Consider the following 22276-nt stretch of genomic DNA (forward strand, 5'->3'; position numbering starts at 1 on the left):
AAAGTTGTCAAGGGCAACGTTTGTGTGGAGCCCGGCTGGCTTTCCCGGGAGAGGCCCTCTCGCTTCAGGAAGCAGCCACTGCCACAGCCTCGGGCATTTGATCCCACAGTCCCGGGCCACCCCTAAGGTGACCCCGTCACCCCCAAGCCAGGGGTCTTGCCTGCTTCCCCCAGCAGAGAGCCAGCAAGGCCCGGAGGGCGGGTGGGCTTCTCCAGATCTGGATGGATGGCTTCCAGATGGGCTGCATCACAATCCACATCGTTTCCAGCCGGTCCAGCCGCGGTGTAGACTGGGAGTGATGGGAATTCGAGTGCAGCTCATCGGGAAGACATAGACAAGTCATTCCAAAAGATCCACAGCCCCTTCGCATCCTGGACAGAGATTGTTTCAACTCCTACCCTCAAAACGGCGCTGTAGGGCGCTGCACACCAGAACAACGAGACACAAGGACAGTTTTTTCCCGAATGCCATCCCTCTGCTTAACAACTAATTCCCTCAACACTGTCAAACTATTCACTAAGTCTGCATTACTACTATTCTTTTCATCCTTCCTGGTACCTATCTCTTCCCACTTATGACTATAACCTTGTTGCTTGTATCTCTATGGTTTATATTGTTTTATTTGTTTCCTAGTGTGATTTGATTGCTTATTTAGCAACCTATGACTATCATTGAGTGTTGTATCTTATGATTCTTGATGAATGTATTTTATTTTTCTTTATGTACACTGAGAGCATCTGCACCAAAGACAAATCTCTTGTGTGTCCAACCACACTTGGTCAATAAAGAATTCTATTCTATTCTATTCTATTCTATTCTCTACTCTACTCTACTCTACTCTACTCTACTCTACTCTACTCTACTCTACTCTACTCTACTCTACTCTACTCCACTCCACTCCACTCCACTCCACTCCACTCCACTCCACTCCACTCCACTCCACTCCACTCCACTCCACTCCAATTCTAATTCTAATTCTAATTCAGTTCTATTCCTGCTTGAAGTTACGTAGCACTGAAGTGATTTAGGATCATTTTTCACACTTATGACCATTTTAGCATCCCTGTGGAGATGTGAACCAAAATCAAACGCTTGGCCATGTGACTGGGTGGGCGTGGCCAACTCGATAGCACTCATGGTGAGGGGCGCCTTGCCGGCCTCTACTCGCCCCTCCCCTCCCAGCCACTCCTCGCCTGTCCGCCCGGGTTCCTTAGGGCCCCAAGAGGAAGCAGTTGCTGGAGCTAAGCAGCCACCAGGAGAAAGAGTTGGCAAAACAGCTCAGTTCAAATTGGATCTGACCGAGAAGGAGGCTCAGCAGAAGCACCTCACTGAGGACTAGGAGCATAAGCTTTCCAAGCAGAGGGAAGACCTGTGGGAGTGCAAGGCCAGGTACTGGCGCCTGGAGGCTCAGCGGGCTGAGATGGTCAGCCAGTTCCAGGCCATGATGCAGCCCCACTGGAACGAGGCCCTCCGGCTCTTCGCCACCAGCGACGCTTCCCTCCAGCCTTCACCCAAAGCCCCCCACCAGGAGGCTGAAGCAGACCCCAAACCAGAATTTCTGCCCCCCTCCGACCTGCACAAAAAGACCCCAAAGGGGGAGACTCTCTGCAGCAACACAAGCGTTCATTGCACATATCCCTCTCAGGGGCCATAGTTTGAGGACCCCTGATTTAGTGCAATATAAAAAATGCAAATAACTTTTCTGTGGACCACCAAAATTTTCCCGTGGGCCATCATTGGTCCACGGACCACCAGAGGTCATTTGTTTCAGCGAGGAAGGCTCTTCTTCTTCTATTTCCCAACAATTCTGCTGTCATGAGTAGGGCAGGCCTGTTTGAAGCCGGACGAGATTAGGAATAGCTTGTTCAACTTGAGTAGTAGCTTCAGCTTCAGCACTTCCAAACTTTTTACTACTGTTGGAAGACCGCAAACTGTTCCTCGGGAGTGTGCTGAACTTCTCAAAGTATCAAAGGCTGCCAAGCTGCTTTTTTTTGGAAGCTTGATGGCTAATAAATGAGTGCAAGGACTAGCAGAAGCAGCCACCGATTCTGTGTCTCTGCCCTAAAAGATTGGCCAAAACAATAATTGGGTATCTTGCAGCTGGCCTTGGCCAACGGGAGGGAGGGGGGACATGGCTGGACCAGGCAAGCTTTGGAGGAGAAGAGAGCAAGAATTCAGCAGCAGATTTCATCTTTAGAGTCGCTCAATTCTCCCCCCACCCCCCACCCAAGATCGTGACCCCTCTCTCACACACTGAAAGACATCTGGCTGGAAACAGAATGTACAACACCCGTCAATCATTCCTCCCTGCTGTTTGTTTCTTATTTGCACCTGAAATTACGCCTGGCGTGTTTGGGGGCACCGAGAGAATTCTCCATGCAGTTGTTTGTTGATCCTTCCCAATGTGTGTGTGTTTGTTTTGAGAGAAAGAAAACAAACATGGAAGGGTTCCCCCCCCCCCCCTGTATTATTCAATCCTTTGCTTTTGCTTTGACCTGACTGATTGGTGGCTGCTTAACTGGGGAAAAGACCAATTGGAGGGATGAAATTCTGTTGGCGGAGAACAGATCCAATCGGCCAACATTTGCTCTCCTCGGTTCCCGGTGGAGCAGCAGGATCAGGAAAGATCAGGTGGGAATCAATGGCTTCTCTGCTCCTGGGGAGGAGACAAAGGTTCTCCCCAAAATTGACCTTGGATGGCCCCGTTATCCTTGTGTAATAGCTGGATATGGGCAAAAGGTTATCTTGTCGTGGGAGCGACGATGGGCAATCTGGCAGTCCTCAGAGCACCAAAGCTGTTCTAGATGTCTTTTTATACAAAATGGGATGACTCCAAAATGGATTCTAGAGTTATTGTTACCCTGGTGTTGGGAGGAATATCCTTCTGGGTTCAGTTCCGAGTGGGGAAAAAGACCCTGGATTCATGGAAGTTGCTTGGAAAGAAGGTTTATTGATGATGGACAGGACCACATGGCTTGAGACGCTGGGCAAAAAAGGGGAGAGAGGCTCAGAGTGCCTAGGTTTTATGCCCTCTATTGAGCTTTTGAATTTGAGCTCGTGTTCTGATTGGTTGTCCGACTCCCATGGGGTCATGCAGGGGGCAACTCTGTAGGCTACCCTGAGTCCCAAGCTCGGTTGAGCCTTGCTGGGTGATGATGCAATGGAAGGGCTTTGGGATTCCTATGCTGGTTCTGCCTGAAGGAGGGAGCTCTTTGTTAGGTAGAATAGACTGCCCCAGGCCTTAATGGCCCGTTGACAAAAGTGGGAGGGATAAGTTTCTGCCTCCCTTTTAGGGGAAAATATTTTGCCCTTTTAATAATTCCTAAATTATCTCATTTCCCTAGGAGCTCTTGACTCAGATTTAGTGGCCATTTGATTGGAATGGCACCAAAAAAAGGAACTTGTGACCGTTTCCCACACTTACAACCATTGTAGCATCCCCCTCACGTGATCAAACTTCGGAGGCTTGGCAACTGACTTGAATTTATGACGGTTGCAGGATCCCGGGGCCACGCGATCCCCTTTTGCAACCTTCTGACCAGCGAGGTGAACAGGGAAGTCCGATTCACAACCGTGTTACTAACTTACCAACTGCAGTGATTCACTTAATAACCGTGGCAAGAAGTTGTAAAATGGGGCAAAGTTCGCTTAAGAACTCTCTCTCACTTCACAACAGAAATTTTGGCCCCAATTGCGGTTGTAGGTTGAGGACACGAAATGACCTGTAGTCATTTTCTTGTTTTTGGAGAGCTCTTTGTTTAGTTGTGGTTTAGCCATAGCAATAGCACTTATATACTGCTTTGTAGTGCTTTTACAGCCCCATCTAAGCAGTTTACAGAGTCAGCCTCTTGCCCCCAACCATCTGGGTCCTCATTTTAACCACCTGGGAAGGACGGAAGGCTGAGTCAACCTTGAGCCTGGTGAGATTTGAACTGCAGCTAGCGGTCAGGTGAAGTAGCCTGCAGTACCGCACTCTAACCACTGCGCCACCTCGGCTCTGATGGCAGTTTAGGCAAAAAGCTGAACCCCTCCATCCTTTCGTAGCATTGTGTGTGAAATGGATTGTTGTGGTTTGCGCAACCAGCCATGGTTAAAAAAAACGTTCCAGTCCCATTAGGAAAATCTCTTGAAATATCCTCCCTCTGAAGACTAATTTGGGCCATCTCTGTTGACCCATCAAACACTGTCAAACTATTTACTAAGTCTGCATTACTATTAATCTTCTCATCTTCCTATCACCCATCTCCTTCCACCTATGACTGTATGACTATAACTTTGTTGCTTGTATACTTGTGATTTATATTGTTTCCTAGTATGATGATTGCTTATTTGTACCCTCTGACTATCATTAAGTGTTGTAACTTATGATTCTTGACGAATGTATCTTGTCTCTTATGTACACTGAGAGCATCTGTACCAAAGATAAATTCCTTACGTGTTCAATCACACTTGGCCAATAAAGAATTATATTCTATTCTATTCTATTCTATTCCTGATTCTTTGTTCTGTTCTGTTCTATTCAACTCTATTCTACCTTAAAGATTGCCTGTGTTCACACCTGGGGCCATAAATGTATGAATGTTTTTTTATCATTTCCCCCAGTTGCTTTATGGTCTGTATGTAATGTGTGTGTCTTGTTAGCCAGCTAGAGTTCTGTGTTTGAGATGGACTGGCATATAAATATCCTGAATAAATGAGTAAATGAACAAGTAAACAGAAGTTGTGTCTACCATATTAACCCAGTTTAGTGTTACGTATTATTACAGTTTCTAACAGGAACACTAGAAATAGAGAAAAGCTTTTTAACTTTCAAGATTTGTACGATGGGCAAATTACTGATCGTTTACTGGAATCTCAGGTAAGACTGTGAAATAAAACAAATTGCATTAAAGAAAAAGCTTTTCCAGGATTTCATATTAAGGATTCTGATTAAATAAGTCAGCCTGTAGTTCAAATGGAAGAGTCCTGCGGTTACAAATACTCTCTGCTCCACTTCAACAACAAAGCTGTGTATCAGTACTGACTAGATAAGCTGGGTCATTGCAGGAAATTCAAATATAATTTCGAAAACTATTCAAATACACATATTATCTCCTCCTCTGCTGTGCAACACACAGCATCACAATCTTGTCCTGTCTACAGAAAAGCTCCACAATTTGGGAGCCATGATAAAAATGTTTTCAAAGACCCAACTTATCTTGTAAGGTTTGTTAAGTGTCTGCATCAATAAATGTTCAATAAATGTTTCGTTGAAGAGATTATTTAAGACTTCATAAATAATCAAGCACAATTTGACCATGGTATGATACAAGCCCTGAGATGGGGCTAAATAAGAGGGCCTGGATTAATAGCCAAAAAGAAAAGTATATAGCTTCGATATATGCTACTGTGTTCCATGAGAACGAGGATACAAATTGAATTGCAAAAAAGTAATTTTTCTTAATTTCTTGAATCTAAACGGTTACTTTGTCTGGTGGTTAAAGCATTATGCACAAAATTGGAAGACAGTGCATTCTATTGCTGCTTAGGCATAAAAGCCAGCTGGGTGACTTTGAGCCAAGCACCAGGAGATAATGAGTTCTAGTCTCACTAGACGTAGGCATGAAAGCCATCTGGGCGACTTTAGATCAATCACCAGGAGATGGTGAGTTCTAGTTTCATTAGACTTAGGCATGAAAGAAATCTGGGGGACTTTAGGTGAATCACCAGGAGATGGTGAGTTCTAGTTTCATTAGACTTAGGCATGAAAGAAATCTGGGGGACTTTAGGTCAATCACCAGGAGGTAGTGAGTTCTAGTCTCACTAGACTTGGGCATGAAAGCCATCTGGGGGACTTTAGGCCAATCAGCAGGAGATGGTGAGTTCTAGTTTCACTAGAATTAGGCATGAAAGCCATCTGGGCGATTTTAAGTCAATCACCAGGAGATGGTGAGTTCTAGTCCTGCCTTGGGCACAAAAGCCAGCCGGGTCTCTTTGGGCCAATCACCTAGGTAACAGTGAGTTCTAGTCTCGCCGTAGGCATGAGAGCTGACTGGGTGACTTTAGACCTGTCTTTCTGTCGGCCCAGCCCACCTCAGATGGTTGTTGTTGAAAACAAGAAGAGAAAGGGGTATTAGATATACTTGTTATCTTTTTTCCTAAAATCAAGGCAGGGTATTTCTTTCTTTTTTTTTTGTAAATAAAAAAATCCCTTTTTACTAGAATTCTAGAACACGCTACTTTCTAAAGATGCCGAAAAGGAAACGATGTGTTGCCAAGGGAGATGAACGTGTTGTTGCTTTAACTTTCTCAGGAGGTTCTTTTCCAGAAAAGTTCCAAATAAAATCTATCGGCAGGACCCAGGAGGGAGCTGCAGGCCGGTGGGTGTGAGCCCCCCCCCCCTCTTGAGCTTGGCACGGAAGGCAGATTCTCTACCTAGCGAAGTGCGAAGAAAACATCGCTCTCCTTTTGATGCGGCTCTTAAGTCCCTCCTGGCCGCTTCAGATGAGATCGTTAATCAAGTGCCTTCCACTGCCCCGCTCCTGGGAATATCGCATCCGCCCAAGCTCCCTTAATCCCTTTAAATCCACCCTGCCCGTCCTTTGCCCTCGCCCCGTCCTTCAACGTCACCCTCTGAAAAGCAGCGCCGTCTAAGCTCATCCCCGGACAGAAATTCCGCAGCCAGAAGGATGGTTTTTCCAAAGAAAAGAAGAAGAAAAACATATATATATTTCCCTGTGATGGTGTGTTTTAATTTATATAAAAACCGTCACTTTTAACATCGACTGTACAAAGCCATTAAAAACAGGAGGAACAGTGTCCCACAGCAGCGAGGTTTTTTTTTTTTTTGTTTTTTTTTAGTGTTTTGATTCTTCGGGTCACATTCTCGGAACGTTAATAAAATAAGGTTACAAACAAAACCCAGTTCGGATCGGGGTCGGAGCAAGCGTACTGGAGCAAGGGCACCTCTGCAAAAAGTCTGCCCGGATTTAAAACAATACAATAAAATGCATAGGGGAGGACAGAGGGAAATCCACAGAAGTGAGGTTGAAACGATTCTCTCGCGGGATTCGAGGGGAAAATGAAGAAGAGGCGATTGGATCGCGATTCTCCCATCCGTAGCATCTTTTGGACTTTCTGGAAGGGGAAAACAGCCGTAGCTTCTATACCTCTTGGGATCAAAGGAAGACCGCAGGAGGTGGGGGGGGGAGGGCGGAGGGCAAAGTGCCAACCCGTGAGGATTCCCTGTCATTCTTCGGAAGAAACACACAATACACATTCCCGGGCTGTTTTAGGAAGGGGCTATTTTAAAACCCAGGGTGGAAAGATGGCTGCCTCCTGGATCACCTGTTCCCTGCCTCGCTCCAGAATGCCAGGCCTTTGAGTCAGCGATTTGCGTCCTGCTCCCTTTTGAGCAGACGGCAACAGGTGGCCGTGGCTAGGCGGACATACCCCGTAAATCTCCCGTGCCCTTGGCTTGGCACTCGCTTTCTTCGTGGGCCAGGAAGAGGCCGCCGGAGGCTTTTATCCCCACTGCCCTTGACCCGTCCCCGCCACCTGGCTCGAGGCGGTGCGAGCGCTGGGACTCGTTTGGTGCCTCGCGATCTCCGAACAGCCAAGGGAGGCATGGAGATGCCAACCAGGCGCTTGTCAAACAAATAAATAAATTTCTGGAACAAAATGGGCAATCAGCTGCGCCCTCGGGGCTGATCAGCGTCATGCGGCCCACTCCGTCCGTGGCACGGTGAGAGGCCAATTCCTCTAAGTGGCAGCTGCGGGAGAGGGAAGGCAGCTTAGCGAAGATGCTAATGGGGAGCCATGGTGTAGGCGGAAAAGGGGGTATTGGGTTGGGTGAACTACCTAAAAAACTCCCCCAGAGGACTCCTTGCACTGGCGTCATCCGAATTTAAGCGCTGGCTGGCTTTTTATCGCTTTCCCTTCGTTTCCTATCGGGTTCTTTCAGCGTCAACCCAGGTTAGAAGGACTTTAGAACATCCTTGGCGAGGTTAAGACTTGTGGACTTCAGCTCCCAGAATTCCTCAGCCATCATGGCCGACAGGAGGCGGGGGGAATACTTGGAGTTGAAGTCCACAAGTCTTAACGTTTGCCAAGGTTGCAGACCCCTACTTTAGAAGACTTCTAACTTGGGTTTGAAGACCCACATTTGCAGAGGCAACAGCTTGGCTGGCATACGAGACGTAAAACTAGCCTAAGTCAACCTTTGGCCAGAGGGCACCAGAAAGATCCTAGAAGCCACACACAGAGCAAAGCTCCAACACAGTCTGAAGAAAGGTTCTGCCACTGGAACGAGAGGACAACATTGAAGGAAGCGGATTAACGGACAGACACGATCTGGTTGATTAGGGTTTTTTTGGGCCTCAGCTTGAAGGATTTGGGGGACTGGTGGCACCTCTTTCCAAAGTCCCTTCCAGTTTTCAAGAAATCTGCTCCTGGGCCTTTTTTTAGGAGAGGCTCCCAATACTCCAGAGGGCTTCTTGGCCCAACCTGGAGTGGCCACGTGGCAGAGTTTTTAACAGATTGCACAGAATTGGAAGGGACCTTGTAGTAAGTCTTCCAGAGTGCCTCAATTGCTATGGTCATCTTGAGGTCTCCTCCAAACAGGTCTGAAGTAGCCACCCCAGCTGGTTGCAGCATCACCAATGTAAGCTGCAGTTAACCAAGTCAACGCCAAAACATGCAAATATTTCTGTACGGGCTGAAAAAATTGCGCTAAAGAGATGAAGTCAGGAAACCTGGTTGGTACATTTGCCCTCCACCTCTCAACTATGCTAAGCCACAGGAAAGCAACTGGGGGAGAATTATTCTGTCCCTCTCAACTTCTGTGACTCATGAATTCCGATACGCCCAACGTTTTTGCCTTCCTTCTCTTGAAGGCGGGGAGGGCTCCAGAGTGATCTGCCGCTAACCAACTCCAGATGTGGACGATGTTAACCCCCCCTCCCACCTCTGGCCCCCGCAAGCAGGTAATCCCCCATTCAAGGCCTAACTTTTTGCTGTCTGTCTGAGCTGTGCACTTGCTACCAGGAATGTCTGGAAAACTCCAATTTTAAAACAAAACAAAACGAAAAAGGGAGAGGAAAGGAAAACCTTCCCTCCTCCTTGATCTGTTCATCTTCAACTGCTCTTTCGTAGAAGAAAGAAAGAAAAACGAAAAGAAAGAAAAAGAAAAAAGAAAGAAAGAAAGAAAGAAAGAGAAAGAAAGAAAGAAAGAAAGAAAGAAAGAAAGAAAGAAAGAAAGAAAGAAAGAAAGAAGCTGTGCACTTGCTACCAGGAATGTCTGGAAAACACCAATTATAAAAGCAAAACAAAACAAAAAAAGGGAAAGGAAAATCTTCCCTCCTCCTTTATCTGTTCATCTTCATCTGTTCTTTTGTAGAAGAAATAAAGAAGGAAGAAAGAAAAAAAGAAAGAAAGAATGAATCCCAGGACTCCTAACAACTCTCCAGAGTGTTAGATCATTTCACCTCCTGACCCCTGCCAGCCCCCCACCCCTCTGACTTCAATTAGCCCCAGAAGTCAAGGCTCAGCGCTTCTATTTACAAGACATTTCCCTCCCCTCCTGTGGCCTGGGCTTAAAAAAACAGGCCGGAGGTGCAGAGTTAGAGGGAATGGCGGGGAAATTTCACATCGTGAAGCTAATTCCTTTATAAATAAAAAGCCAAAAAGAAGCGAAGTGGCCTGCTTCCTCCAGAGCCGTGGTCCCATTTATGTGGCGGTTTCCTTTTTCCCACGTAGCACCATCAATCCCCTTGGACAAAAAAACCAAGGATTAAAGTGGCAGCACGCTGCCTTCCGTATCAAACCCCACCGCCAAGCCCTTGACTCCCCCCAACCCCCCCCCCCAAAAAAACCCAGAAGAAAAATTGACGCCCTGGAGGCTGCTTGTCCTTTCCCAAGCCAGAGAAGGGGAAGACCTATTGCATTCTGGGAAAGCTAGCGTGGTGCACCCTTGTCCTTCCTCGCGCCTGGGCTCCCGCCGCACTGAGCCGCTTCTTTGCAAACCCGTGGCCGACGAGGGCGACTGAGGAAGGGGTGATGTGCGGTGTCGACATCTGTACATCGGCGAGCAGGTGCATGCGCTTGGAGGAGACAGCCCTCCCACACCCGTCCCGGGGGAGGGGGGGCGCCTCCTCCCGGCTAAGAGATCTTGCAGTTGTTCCGCGAGCAGTTCTGCGGCGGGCTCTGTGGCGGGCGGATGGACTTGGAGCGCTTGAGGCTGTTGCCCTTGCTGCTGCTGCCCCCTCCGCTGCTCGCCAGGGAGTACGAGCGGCCGTGCATCATCACAGCGTTCATGCCATTGGCCATGGAGAAGGATTTGAGGTGGCTCTTGATGGTGACGGGAAGCGGCAGCTTATCAATCAGGTGGACCGGCGTGCAGGAAACGATGGCCCGACAGCAGAGGTCTTGGAGGCTGAAGACTGAAAGAAGGGGTGGAAAAAAGGAAGAAAAGCTGAATTCTGGAAGGGTGGAGCCAAGGATGTGAGCCTAGGGGAGTCTGGTGGTTAAGACACCAGGAGACCGGGAATTCTAGTCCTGCCACAGCCATGAAATCCGGCTGGGTGACTTTGAGCCAATCACCAGGAGACTGGGAGTTCTAGTTTCATCTTAGCCATGAAAGCCAACTGGGTGACTTTGGGCCAATCACCTGGAGATACTGAGTTCTAGTCCCCCTTAGCCATGAAAGCCAGCTGGGTGACTTTGGGCCAATCACCGGGAGACTGGGAGTTCTAGTCCCCCTTAGGCATGAAAGCCAGCTGGGTGACTTTGGGCCAATCACCAGGAGACTGGGAGTTCTAGTCCCCCTTAGCCATGAAAGCCAGCTGGGTGACTTTGGGCCAATCACCAGGAGACTGGGAGTTCTAGTCCCCCTTAGGCATGAAAGCCAGCTGGGTGACTTTGGGCCAATCACCAGGAGACTGGGAGTTCTAGTCCCCCTTAGGCATGAAAGCCAGCCTCGTGACTTTGGGCCAATCACCAGGAGACTGGGAGTTCTAGTCCCCCTTAGGCATGAAAGCCAGCTGGGTGACTTTGGGCCAATCACCGGGAGACTGGGAGTTCTAGTCCCCCTTGGGCACGAAAGCCAACTGGATGAATTTGAACCAATCACCGGGAGATGGTGAGTTCTAGTATGGGCTTAGCCACAAAAGCCAGGTGGGTGACCTTGGGCCAGCCGCACTCTCTCTCAGTCCAATTCACCTCACAGGGTTGTTGTTCTTGTGGGGAAAACAAGAGGGGGAAGGAATCTCTGGAGATGACCATTAAGCTGGCTTCCCTGGCTGAAGACTGAATGTGAGAATCCCGGCCTAGTTTAGAGGTGGTCCACGTAAGCAGCAAACCAGCAGCCCCTCACCCGGTGCAGACCCTAAAAGTTCCCCGCTTTGCAATGTGTCATTTGGCCTACGGGCCTCAAAAAAAGGGGGGGGCAGAAGATTGCAACTTTCAGAAAAAAACGGGGTGCTTCTGTGCCAGGCAAGAGAGATTCGTATCCGGCACAGAAATTAGGCATTGCCATCTTCTGGCCAATAGATGAGCTGCACCTCCGAGGAAGACAAGAAAGTGGGCGGGCCAAGAAAAGTTTGCCAAAACAACAACAACAGGAACAAGTAAGGGGGGCCATGTGGGCAGCTGGCAAGATGGTGAAAATGATCACCAAGCCCCCCCCCCCCCCCCCCCGATTTAGGGCTTTCCTTATTGATGAATTGAATCTAATTTATTAATCCGATTCTTCTCCTGCTGCGGAGCATGCCTCTATGGAACATCCTTCCCCATCCCTGGAATTAGATTAGCTTCATTATTTCTTTTGATGTTCCGGAAGGACCTCAAAAGCTGGTTATGATATCAGGCCTGGGGCTGCAAGAGGAAGCGGAGATGTTCTTAGGGGTTTCCGTTGCTGAGCTGACTATTTTTATTCCCTCTTCACTTAGGCACGTCTCTTGCTTTTATAATATTTACTGTTAATATGATTTATGTATGTATGTATGTATGAGTGTGTGTGTGTGTGTGTGTTTTGTCAAAGCACCTGGTATGTCCAAATATGTGAGGGTGCATATTGCTTTTCCCTTTTCCCCTTCAGCCCCACTCCAGGAGTGACATATTTGGGCATACCAGGTGCTTTGACATAACACTTAATCATTTCCTTGGCTCAGCTGATAAGGGAGGAGAGCTCGTGGCTTAGAGGCTAATCAACTGCCTAACGTGTAAAAACAAGCCCAGGTTCGAATCCCAGTAAGGGTATGGCTAACTGATGAGAGCTAAATAGCTTGAAATAGATCTATACTAGTCTCCCTTCATTTATTTATCAACAAAAAAAAAATGTAACACAATAAATAAATAGCTATGTTCAAGGGTGAACTCTGCTCCAAGGATACACAGGAAGGGCACATGGCAGGGTTTAATTCTCAACACACAATTTTCTACCAATAGAAGAGAGTATATGTAATTCGGGGTAGAGTCCTCGGTGCTCTCTGAGCTTGGTTGTTTTTTCACAAGACGTTTCAATACCCAAGTAGGTAATATCATCAGCGCTAAAATGGAGTGGGTTTTCTCTCTGCTTATATACAAATGGCTGGCCTCTACACAGCACTCCTACTGACACTGACAGGGCAAACCACTTGGATATGAACAGAGAGCAAAACCCCCACTCATCCCACTGATGACGTCTTCTCGCTGGGTAATGAGACGTCTGTGAGAAAAGCTCGGAGAGTACGAGGGAACCTAACAGCAAATATGGAATGGAGCCTTTTAAATTATACGATGGATATGATGAACGGTTGCAGGAACTGGGCATGGCTAGTCTAGGGAAGAGAAGGACCAGGGGAGACAGGAGAGCAGTCTTCCAAGATTTGAGGGGCTGCCAAAGAGAGGAGGGGGTCAAGCTATTTTCCAAAGCACCTTGAAGGCCAGACAAGGATTAATGGATGGAAACTGACCAAGGAGAGATTCAACCTGGAAATAAGGAGGAATTTCCTGACAGCGAGAGCAATCAACCCATGGAACAGAAGTTGCCTTCGAAAGTTATGGGAGCTTCATCAATTTTCAAAAAGAGACTGGACTGCCACTTGTCAGAAATGGTGTAGGGTCTCCTGTTTGGGCTGGGGAGGTTTTTTTTTTTTTGGATTAGATGACCTATAAGGTTCCTTCCAACTCTGTTAATCTGTTAAGGATTCCGCAGGAAGGGGAGCGAATTAAGCTTACTCACCTCTGTTGGGCCTCCAGATCTTCTCCATGCCATGCCTCATCAGCACAATGCGGGACAGCTCGGTGAAGGACTCAATCACATTGAAGTTGCACAACGGGCTGACTTCAAAGAATGTCATGCAGTTCTTCTCTGCGTAGGATCGGGCTTGCTCCGTGGGCACCTGGCGCTTGAAGGCCAGGTGTAGGCGGTTGCCGACCAAGATCCGGGGCACCCCAGGGGCGTGCTTTAAATAGACACAGAATGACGTCACACTCACTGTTACTCACGTGCCATTCAAGCGTCTGTCTTGAGCATTCTTTAGATTTGGCAGTCTATTGTACCCATCCAGCAGTTCTGTGCAACTTTAATTAAACTTTCTAGTTTAATTAAACTTTGTAATTTAAAGAAGGACTAGGGGTAACATGATAGCATTGTTCCAATATATATGTATATGTATCTCTCTCTCTTTCTAGTATCTCTCTCTCTCTCTCTCTCTCTCATCTATCATCTATCTATGTATCTATCATCTATCTATCTATCTATCTATCTATCTATCTATCTATCTATCTATCATCTATCTATCTATCTATCTATCTATCTATCATCTATCTATCTATCTATCTATCATCTATCTATCTATCTATCTATCTATCTATCTATCTATCTATCTATCTATCTATCTACAGTATCTCTCTCTCTCTCTCTCCAATATCTTTCTCTATCTATCTATCTATCTATCTATCTATCTATCTATCTATCTATCTATCTATCTATCTATCTATCTATCATCTATCATCTATGTATCTATCTATCATCTATCTATCTATCTATCTATCTATCTATCTATCTATCTATCTATCTATCTATCTATCATCTATCTATCTATCATCTATCTATCTATCTATCTATCTATCTATCTATCAATCATCTATCTATCTATCTAGCTACAGTATCTCTCTCTCTCTCTCTCTCTCTCTATCTATCATCCATCCATCCATCCATCCATCCATCCATCTAGCTACAGTATCTCTCTCTCTCTCTCTCATCTATCATCCATCCATCCATCCATCCATCCATCCATCCATCCAGCTACAGTATCTCTCTCTCTCTCTCTCTCATCTATCATCCATCCATCCATCCATCCATCCATCCATCCATCCATCCATCCATCCATCCATCCATCCATCTAGCTACAGTATCTCTCTCTCTCTCTCATCTATCATCCATCCATCCATCCATCCATCTAGCTACAGTATCTCTCTCTCTCTCTCTCATCTATCATCCATCCATCCATCCATCCATCCATCCATCCATCTAGCTACAGTATCTCTCTCTCTCTCTCATCTATCATCCATCCATCCATCCATCCATCCATCCATCTAGCTACAGTATCTCTCTCTCTCTCTCTCTCATCTATCATCCATCCATCCATCCATCCATCCATCCATCCATCCATCCATCCATCCATCCATCTAGCTACAGTATCTCTCTCTCTCTCTCTCATCTATCATCCATCCATCCATCCATCTAGCTACAGTATCTCTCTCTCTCTCTCTCTCTCATCTATCATCCATCCATCCATCCATCCATCCAGCTACAGTATCTCTCTCTCTCTCTCTCATCTATCATCCATCCATCCATCCATCCATCCATCCATCCATCCATCTAGCTACAGTATCTCTCTCTCTCTCTCTCTCTCATCTATCATCCATCCATCCATCCATCCATCCATCCATCCATCTAGCTACAGTATATCTCTCTCTCTCTCTCTCATCTATCATCCATCCATCCATCCATCCATCCATCTAGCTACAGTATCTCTCTCTCTCTCTCTCTCATCTATCATCCATCCATCCATCCATCCATCTAGCTACAGTATCTCTCTCTCTCTCTCATCTATCATCCATCCATCCATCCATCCATCCATCTAGCTACAGTATCTCTCTCTCTCTCTCATCTATCATCCATCCATCCATCCATCCATCTAGCTACAGTATCTCTCTCTCTCTCTCTCATCTATCATCCATCCATCCATCCATCCATCCATCTACAGTATCTCTCTCTCTCTCTCTCTCTCTCTCTCATCTATCATCCATCCATCCATCCATCCATCTAGCTACAGTATCTCTCTCTCTCTCTCTCTCATCTATCATCCATCCATCCATCCATCCATCTAGCTACAGTATCTCTCTCTCTCTCTCATCTATCATCCATCCATCCATCCATCCATCTAGCTACAGTATCTCTCTCTCTCTCTCTCATCTATCATCCATCCATCCATCCATCCATCCATCTACAGTATCTCTCTCTCTCTCTCTCTCTCTCTCTCATCTATCATCCATCCATCCATCCATCCATCTAGCTACAGTATCTCTCTCTCTCTCTCTCTCATCTATCATCCATCCATCCATCCATCCATCTAGCTACAGTATCTCTCTCTCTCTCTCATCTATCATCCATCCATCCATCCATCCATCCATCTAGCTACAGTATCTCTCTCTCTCTCTCATCTATCATCCATCCATCCATCCATCCATCTAGCTACAGTATCTCTCTCTCTCTCTCTCATCTATCATCCATCCATCCATCCATCCATCCATCTACAGTATCTCTCTCTCTCTCTCTCTCTCTCTCTCATCTATCATCCATCCATCCATCCATCCATCTAGCTACAGTATCTCTCTCTCTCTCTTTCATAATTTTTATTGAACAGGTTTTTTTCTGGGTTTTGTAACACAATTGTCATTTTTGCAACATTTCTGCATATATCCGTTATACCCCCATTTTCCCCTTTATATCCATACATGTATACATATAATTCTTTTATACATATTAATAGTGTACTAATTTATATACATCTTACATTTTGTATCATGTCCATTTATACAGCTTTGTAACAATTTTCTAACTCCTTAATCTTTCTTCTCTTGATGCTTTCCTAATCTTTACATCTATCCTCTAACCATTTGTACCATATATTCCATACCAAGTAATATTCAGATTCTCCTTCACCTTTTATTTCTTTGGTAAGTCTATCCATCGCGGCGCAATCTAACATTTTTCTTATCATATTGGGTCTTATCAGTGGGTAGGTCTAGTTTAATGAAAAAAAGGACTAGGGGAGACATGATAGCAATCTTCCGATATCTCAGGTGCTGCCCCAAATAAGAGGGAGTCAAGCTATTCTCCAAAGCACCCGAGGGCAGGACAAGAAGCAATGGGTGGAAACTAATCAAGGAGAGAAGCAACCCAAAACTAAGGAGAAATCCCCTGACTGGACTTTCTTAGTTTTAATTTCTTGAAAATGTTTTACTTCTCATCCAACAAACTTCCTCAGTTCTGGAACTGAAGAAGTTCTTGGAGGAGGAGCAAAATATTTTTCAAAAAAATACGTAATAATAAAAAACAGAAAGTCCGATTGGAAAGCACCTTCGGGGCGATCATTTGCAATTGCAAAAAAGATATTGATACAGTTAATGGAGCCAGGTATCCACTGGTTTAGCTTTGCTTTTCTTTACTTCTCCAATGCCTTTCCTCACCTCTCCGGTTGCTTTTTTTAAACACGTCACCTAAGGTGGCTGACCTGAAAACGGAACAGTGTGGCTGGACCAAATTAGATCACTTTTACTGCATTTAAGAGCCTTCAAAAACCCAGCTCTGCCCTACTTACCTCATCGATCTCCTTGATCCATCGGTCTATTCCATCGAAAGACCAGCGATTGGTGATGTCGTACACCAGGAGGATGCCCTGCGTGAAACAAAACACACCGTTTATTTATATATTCGTTGATCAAATTAATGCCGCTGCCCATCTCACAAGGAGGGACTCTGGGTGGCCTACCCAACAGCAGCGGTCCCTAAATCTGTGGGCTGTGGCCCACTATCAGGCTGTGGTCTGTTGGCCACCGGGCTGTGTGAGCGGTTGGCCAGTGTGCATAGTCACACCTATACCCACATTGAGCTGGCAGCACTGCAAGCTTTGTAAGGGTGCTTGCAGCCACACTCGTTGTGCGTAAAGGTACCTGCCCTTCCCCCTCTCCGGGCCACCATCCCAGAAAGGTTAACGGTAAAGGTTCCCCTTGCATATGTGCTAGTGGTTCCCGACTCTAGGGGGCGGTGCTTATCTCTGTTTCAAAGCCGAAGAGCCAGCGCTGTCTGAGGACGTCTCCGTGGTCATGTGGCCGGCATGACTCAACGCCGAAGACGCACAAAACGCTGTTACCTTCCCACCAAAGGTGGTCCCTATTTTTCTACTTGCATTTTTTACATGCTTTCGAACTGCTAGGTTGGCAGAAGCTGGGACAAGTAAGGGGAGCTCACTCCGTTAAGCGGTGCTAGGGATTCGAACCGTCGAACTGCCTACCTTTCTGATCGACAAGCTTAGCATCTTAAGACACTGAGCCAACGCGTCCCTTATTAGGCAGCTATAGAAATCGAATAAATAAATAAAATGAACAAACCTAGGTTTGCTCTGCCCAATGGCATCTCCGTGTCAAAATGTCTTTGCATTGAAGGCGGGCACGGAAGCTACCAGCCCTTTGGCTTCCATGTCACTGAGGTGATTTCTTTGAAGCGGCAGAATAATTGTGCCAGGCAGGAAAGCAAACTGCCAAATGCAGAAAGCTGACTTTTCGTTTTGCTTATCCCCCATAAGCATTTCCTACTGGATAATATTTTGCACACAGGGAGAAAAATCAGATCATTGGAGCTGGGAAATCTGATGCGTGTGGAGCCCCTGTAGGACCTACTCCGTGTCTCCTGGTTATAAGTCACAGCTATTCTGTGAAGTGGGTTTCTGAGATTTATCAATATGGGTGTTAAGCTTGCTTGTTACTATGAGTAAAAACAACAACAACAACTTAATAAAACAAGAACAAAACCATTGACATGTACTCAGGACAAAATGAATCAGCCTGCTATAATACTGAAAGTAATCTGAAAGTTCACACAATGCACACAAACACACACAAACACACACACAACAGGGTTCCCCCCAAAATAAGACAGAGTCTTATTTTCTTTTGACCCCCGAAATAAGCGCTTGGCCTTATTTTCTGGGAGGTCTTATTATTTTCGAGGTGCAGGAGGCAGCGAGCATGGTCACCTCATGGCTGCTGCTGTGTTGCAATATTTTCGGGGAGAGTTTATTTTGGGGGGAGGGCTTATTTTGGGGGGGGGCTTTTTTTAGCGCATGTGCTCAAAGGCCACAGGTGGACGATGAATGGCCCCTCCCAGAGGAAATAAAAGAGGAGCGAAAGGGGAGTGGAGTTTGCAGGAGACCATTAGTTCGCTTCATTGGTTCGTGACTCTCCGAGACTCCTTGCCAACTTTTGCAGAGATCCGACTGGCAGCTCTCCAAGCCAGATAAGGTCTGTGACTGTAAATCCTCCCTTGAAAGACTTTGCTGGAAGTGAATGAGCAGAATTCACAGTCAATTAATAAAAGGGTTTTTTTGTCGGGACAACAAGGAGTTTGCTTCATGCTCTTGTCTGGACTGAAGAAAAATAGCAGCAGAATTTAATATTGCTAGTGGGACTCACCTGGGCTCCTCTGGAGTAAGATCGGAAAATAGTGCAGAACCTTCCTTGGCCAGATGTGTCCCTGGAATAGAGAAGGGGAAGAGGGTTTAAATCACAAGCATATTAGGAAGCTTTGGAAGGTTTCCTCATCTCACCATAGGAAGTATGAGACAGCTGTACACTTGATTGTCCACTGGCTAACATTGGAATATATTAACCTGAGCAATAATTTTTAATTTCTGAATGTTGCTAAGCCATATCTCTGCTCAAAGATGGGATGGGGGCTTCTTAAGCATGAAGGATCCTTGGTGATCTCTGTGCTTGCTTGCATTTATGCAGGTGTCTCATTAGCCAAACTAGTAACATCATCAGTGCTAGAAGGGAGGGAGATTTACTCTCAGTTTATATTCTTGGACTCGGAGGTTCTACTGCCCCAATGGCTGTTGGTTAGCTTGATTCTACCCCTATTGGGGCAGCAGAACCTCCTAGACCACTCCCACCAGCACTGACCAGGCAAGCCACTGGAATATAAACCGAGAGCAAACCCTTCTAGCAGTGATGATGATGTTACCTGGTTGGGTCATGAAATGTCTGCAAGAAAACGACAAAACACAGAGAGCAGCAAGGATCGCACATTTCAACCCTGAGTTACAAATATTCTCCTTTTGTCGTCTTCTAGGGTAGAAGAATGAGGGGGAGGGAGATAAGAAAAGACAACTCCAGCCTGTAAAAAAAACACAAAACCTTATTCTAGCCTCTCTTGTATTTTTGTTCTGGACACTGTCATTATGCAAGGATCGTCCACTGAAGTAACAAGTTATTTCTTTGAAAATATTTTACAATACATGAATATGTGTTTGTACTTTGTCTGTCTGTCTGTCTGTCTGATTGGATAGATAGATATAGAGATAGATAAAGATAGATAGATATAGAGATAGATAGATAGATAGATAGATAGATAGATAGATAGATAGATAGATATAGAGATAGATAGATAGATAGATAGATAGATAGATATAGAGATAGATAAAGATAGATAGATGATAGAACGATATAGATGATAGATAGTTAGAGAGCTAGAGAGAGAGAGAGAGAGAGAGAGAGATGATAGATAAAGATAGCTAGATAGATAGATATAGAGATAAAGATAGATGATATATCGATATAGATGATAGACAGATAGCTAGATATAGATAGAGATAGCTAGATACATAGCTGATAAAGATAGCTAGATAGCTAGATATAGATAGAGATAGCTAGATAGATAGCTGATAAAGATAGCTAGATAGCTAGATGATAGATAGAGATAGATGGATAGATATAATACAAATGCATATATGAGGCCTTTAATGCTTTTGCCTGGTCATCCATATTAACCAGGTTTCGGTTCACTAACACGTCATTTATTAACGCAGATCGTTGTCTGTCGTGTCGCCCCCCCTCCCCCCGGTGCATTTTTACTGGCCGTTCTTTGCACCCCTTGTCAGAAACGATACTCAGAATCTCCAATCTCTTCTTCGTTGTGCACTTAAGATGAGCGGAATCAAGGCTTATTCATCAATCGTCCTCCTGCTTTGGCCAAGCAAGTAGCTTTCTCTCCCCTGGGCCTCTTTCTGAGCAGAGGTTCCAGCAGGACAGAAAGTGCTCTGTGCTTTATTATTGTATAAGTTACAAAAACAGATCTCCTTCTGTCCAGAAAAGCAAAATAGTGGGGCCCAGCCACCAAGGTCAACGGCCGAGGCCAGCGATACATCACGCGATGGTTACAACCGTGTTTGTTTAGGAGTACAACGTGTTCCGTAGTAAACAGATGCAGGGTGCCTTAAGGATACCAGCTGCCTCCACGCGGGCATCCGTGTTTTTCTCGCGCCTTTGAATTTACCTAAATAGGAGAGCGCGCCAAGGGGTGTCCTCCAGGCAGCTGTGATGTTACGGGGAGGGCGGAGGGCGCGCAACTAACGGAAAATGCAAGCGGAGGTCAGCTTCAGTGCGGCTGAGGGATCTCATCACGGTGCTTTGGATCCTGCTGGGTTCCTAATGATCTCGGGAGGATCACGCCACCAGCCGCTGGAAGCCTCATTAGCTAACATTTCCTACAAGCCGGGTTTCGATCGGATTGTCTGTACCGCAAAACCAGAGGGACCGTCACACTTATTCGACAGGCACTTGTTATTATGGAACGCCTGCAAGGAGGCATTTTGGCCAACATTTCCTAGAAAGTGTCTTCTCTCTACATAAGCAACACTATGCAGGCAGTCCTTGAGTTGACTACAGTCCTTGACTGCAGTCCTGGACTGCAGAAGTGGTCTAATTGTGGCTTGATTTTTTTTGAACCCCGCAGAGGTACACCCCAGGGTTGCATGTTGAGTCCCTTACTCTATACTCTTTTACGTGCATGACTACATTTCCACTCACGCTAGTAATATGATTACTGAATTTGCATATTGATACAACAGCGGTGGGACTAATTTCTGGAGGGCGGGGGGGGGGGAAGAGTTTGCCTATCGAGATGAGGTGGAAGGGTTACTTTCGTGGTGTGGAGACCATAACTTGGTCCTTAACACCAATAAGGCCAAGGAGCTTATAGTGGACTACAGAAGGAGTAGATCAGACATCTAGCCCTTGCTTATCCATGGAGACCAAGTGGAGTAATTGGCCAGTTTTAAGTTTTTGGGTGTTATCATGAAAAAAGGACCTGATTTAAGGCGCTCACATTGCAACCCTGGTCAAAAGGGCCCAACAGAGGTGCTACGACCTGAGACTTCTCAGGAAACAACAACTGGAGGAAAAACTGCTGGTGACCTTCTACCGCTGCACCATAGAGAGTATTTTAACTTACTGCGCCTGTGTCTGGTTTGCCAATTGCACAGGGGCAGATAGGACAGAGCTCCAGAGGGTCAACGTCATTGCCCAGAGGATCATGGGTTGCCCTCTCCCCTCCTTGGAAGACCTTGAAGTGGAAGAGTTTTCCATTTCTTTGAAAGATTTATATAATGCAGACTCACCAGAGTTCCAGTTTGACCCTCCTGCCGTCTAAGAGAATTGTGGTGGTTTTGTAATCAATCCCTGCAATGAAAAGAATAAAATAGGGTTCCATAAATAATGGCATATGGACATACAGTATTTAATACCACACACAGTGAGACGGTAATTTAGTGTGTAAGAAAAAAAACGGTTGTTGCTTTGAGAGGCTTACTACCTAAGTCAAGGAGACAAAAGTTTGCCACGATCACCTATTCCCAAATATTTAGCAGAAGGAGAATGAAGTATCAACACTAAACCGAAATTTTCGGTGTCCTGCTGCAGAACCGTTTCTGCAATGTTAGAGACCTGCACATTTGTGCTAATAGTTTCCACTGGTCACCTCTGTTTCTACCCCTCTGAATATTTAATCTGCATAGTTCTTAGTTGAAATAAGTCTATTGGACAGATTCAATATTTTGTTAATTGGCTACTTTAAGGTACCACATTCCGCCTTCCAGGAGATCAAGAATCATTTCTTTTGGACAATTTAAACCTTTAATTAATTAATGTCAATTGGATCAAGTAATAACGTTTATAGACTCGGTGATTTGATTGA

General features: G+C 45.8%; 2 protein-coding genes across 3 annotated transcripts in view; one reads left to right on the forward strand and one right to left on the reverse strand.

Annotated features, from left to right (window-relative positions):
* The window catches only part of ABCA3 (ATP binding cassette subfamily A member 3), a 392707-nt gene that overhangs the window by 124800 nt on the left and 245631 nt on the right, over nt 1-22276 (forward strand). The gene's annotated exons all lie outside the window — the stretch shown is intronic.
* RAB40C (RAB40C, member RAS oncogene family) overlaps nt 6702-22276 on the reverse strand; it is a 50607-nt gene continuing 35032 nt past the window's right edge. For both annotated transcript variants that reach the window (XM_081965939.1, XM_081965938.1), the window contains exons 3-7: nt 21702-21762; nt 18718-18778; nt 16848-16925; nt 13199-13421; nt 6702-10418 (exon numbers count right to left, since the gene is read on the reverse strand). In XM_081965939.1, coding sequence (XP_081822065.1) covers nt 10138-10418; nt 13199-13421; nt 16848-16925; nt 18718-18778; nt 21702-21762 — 704 coding nt within the window. In that variant the 3' untranslated portion in view covers nt 6702-10137. The remainder of the gene's footprint in view (nt 10419-13198; nt 13422-16847; nt 16926-18717; nt 18779-21701; nt 21763-22276) is intronic.

This window comes from Natrix helvetica (assembly GCF_964273705.1).
Source record: "Natrix helvetica genome assembly, chromosome: 13".
NCBI classification, from domain to species: Eukaryota; Metazoa; Chordata; class Lepidosauria; order Squamata; family Natricidae; genus Natrix; species Natrix helvetica.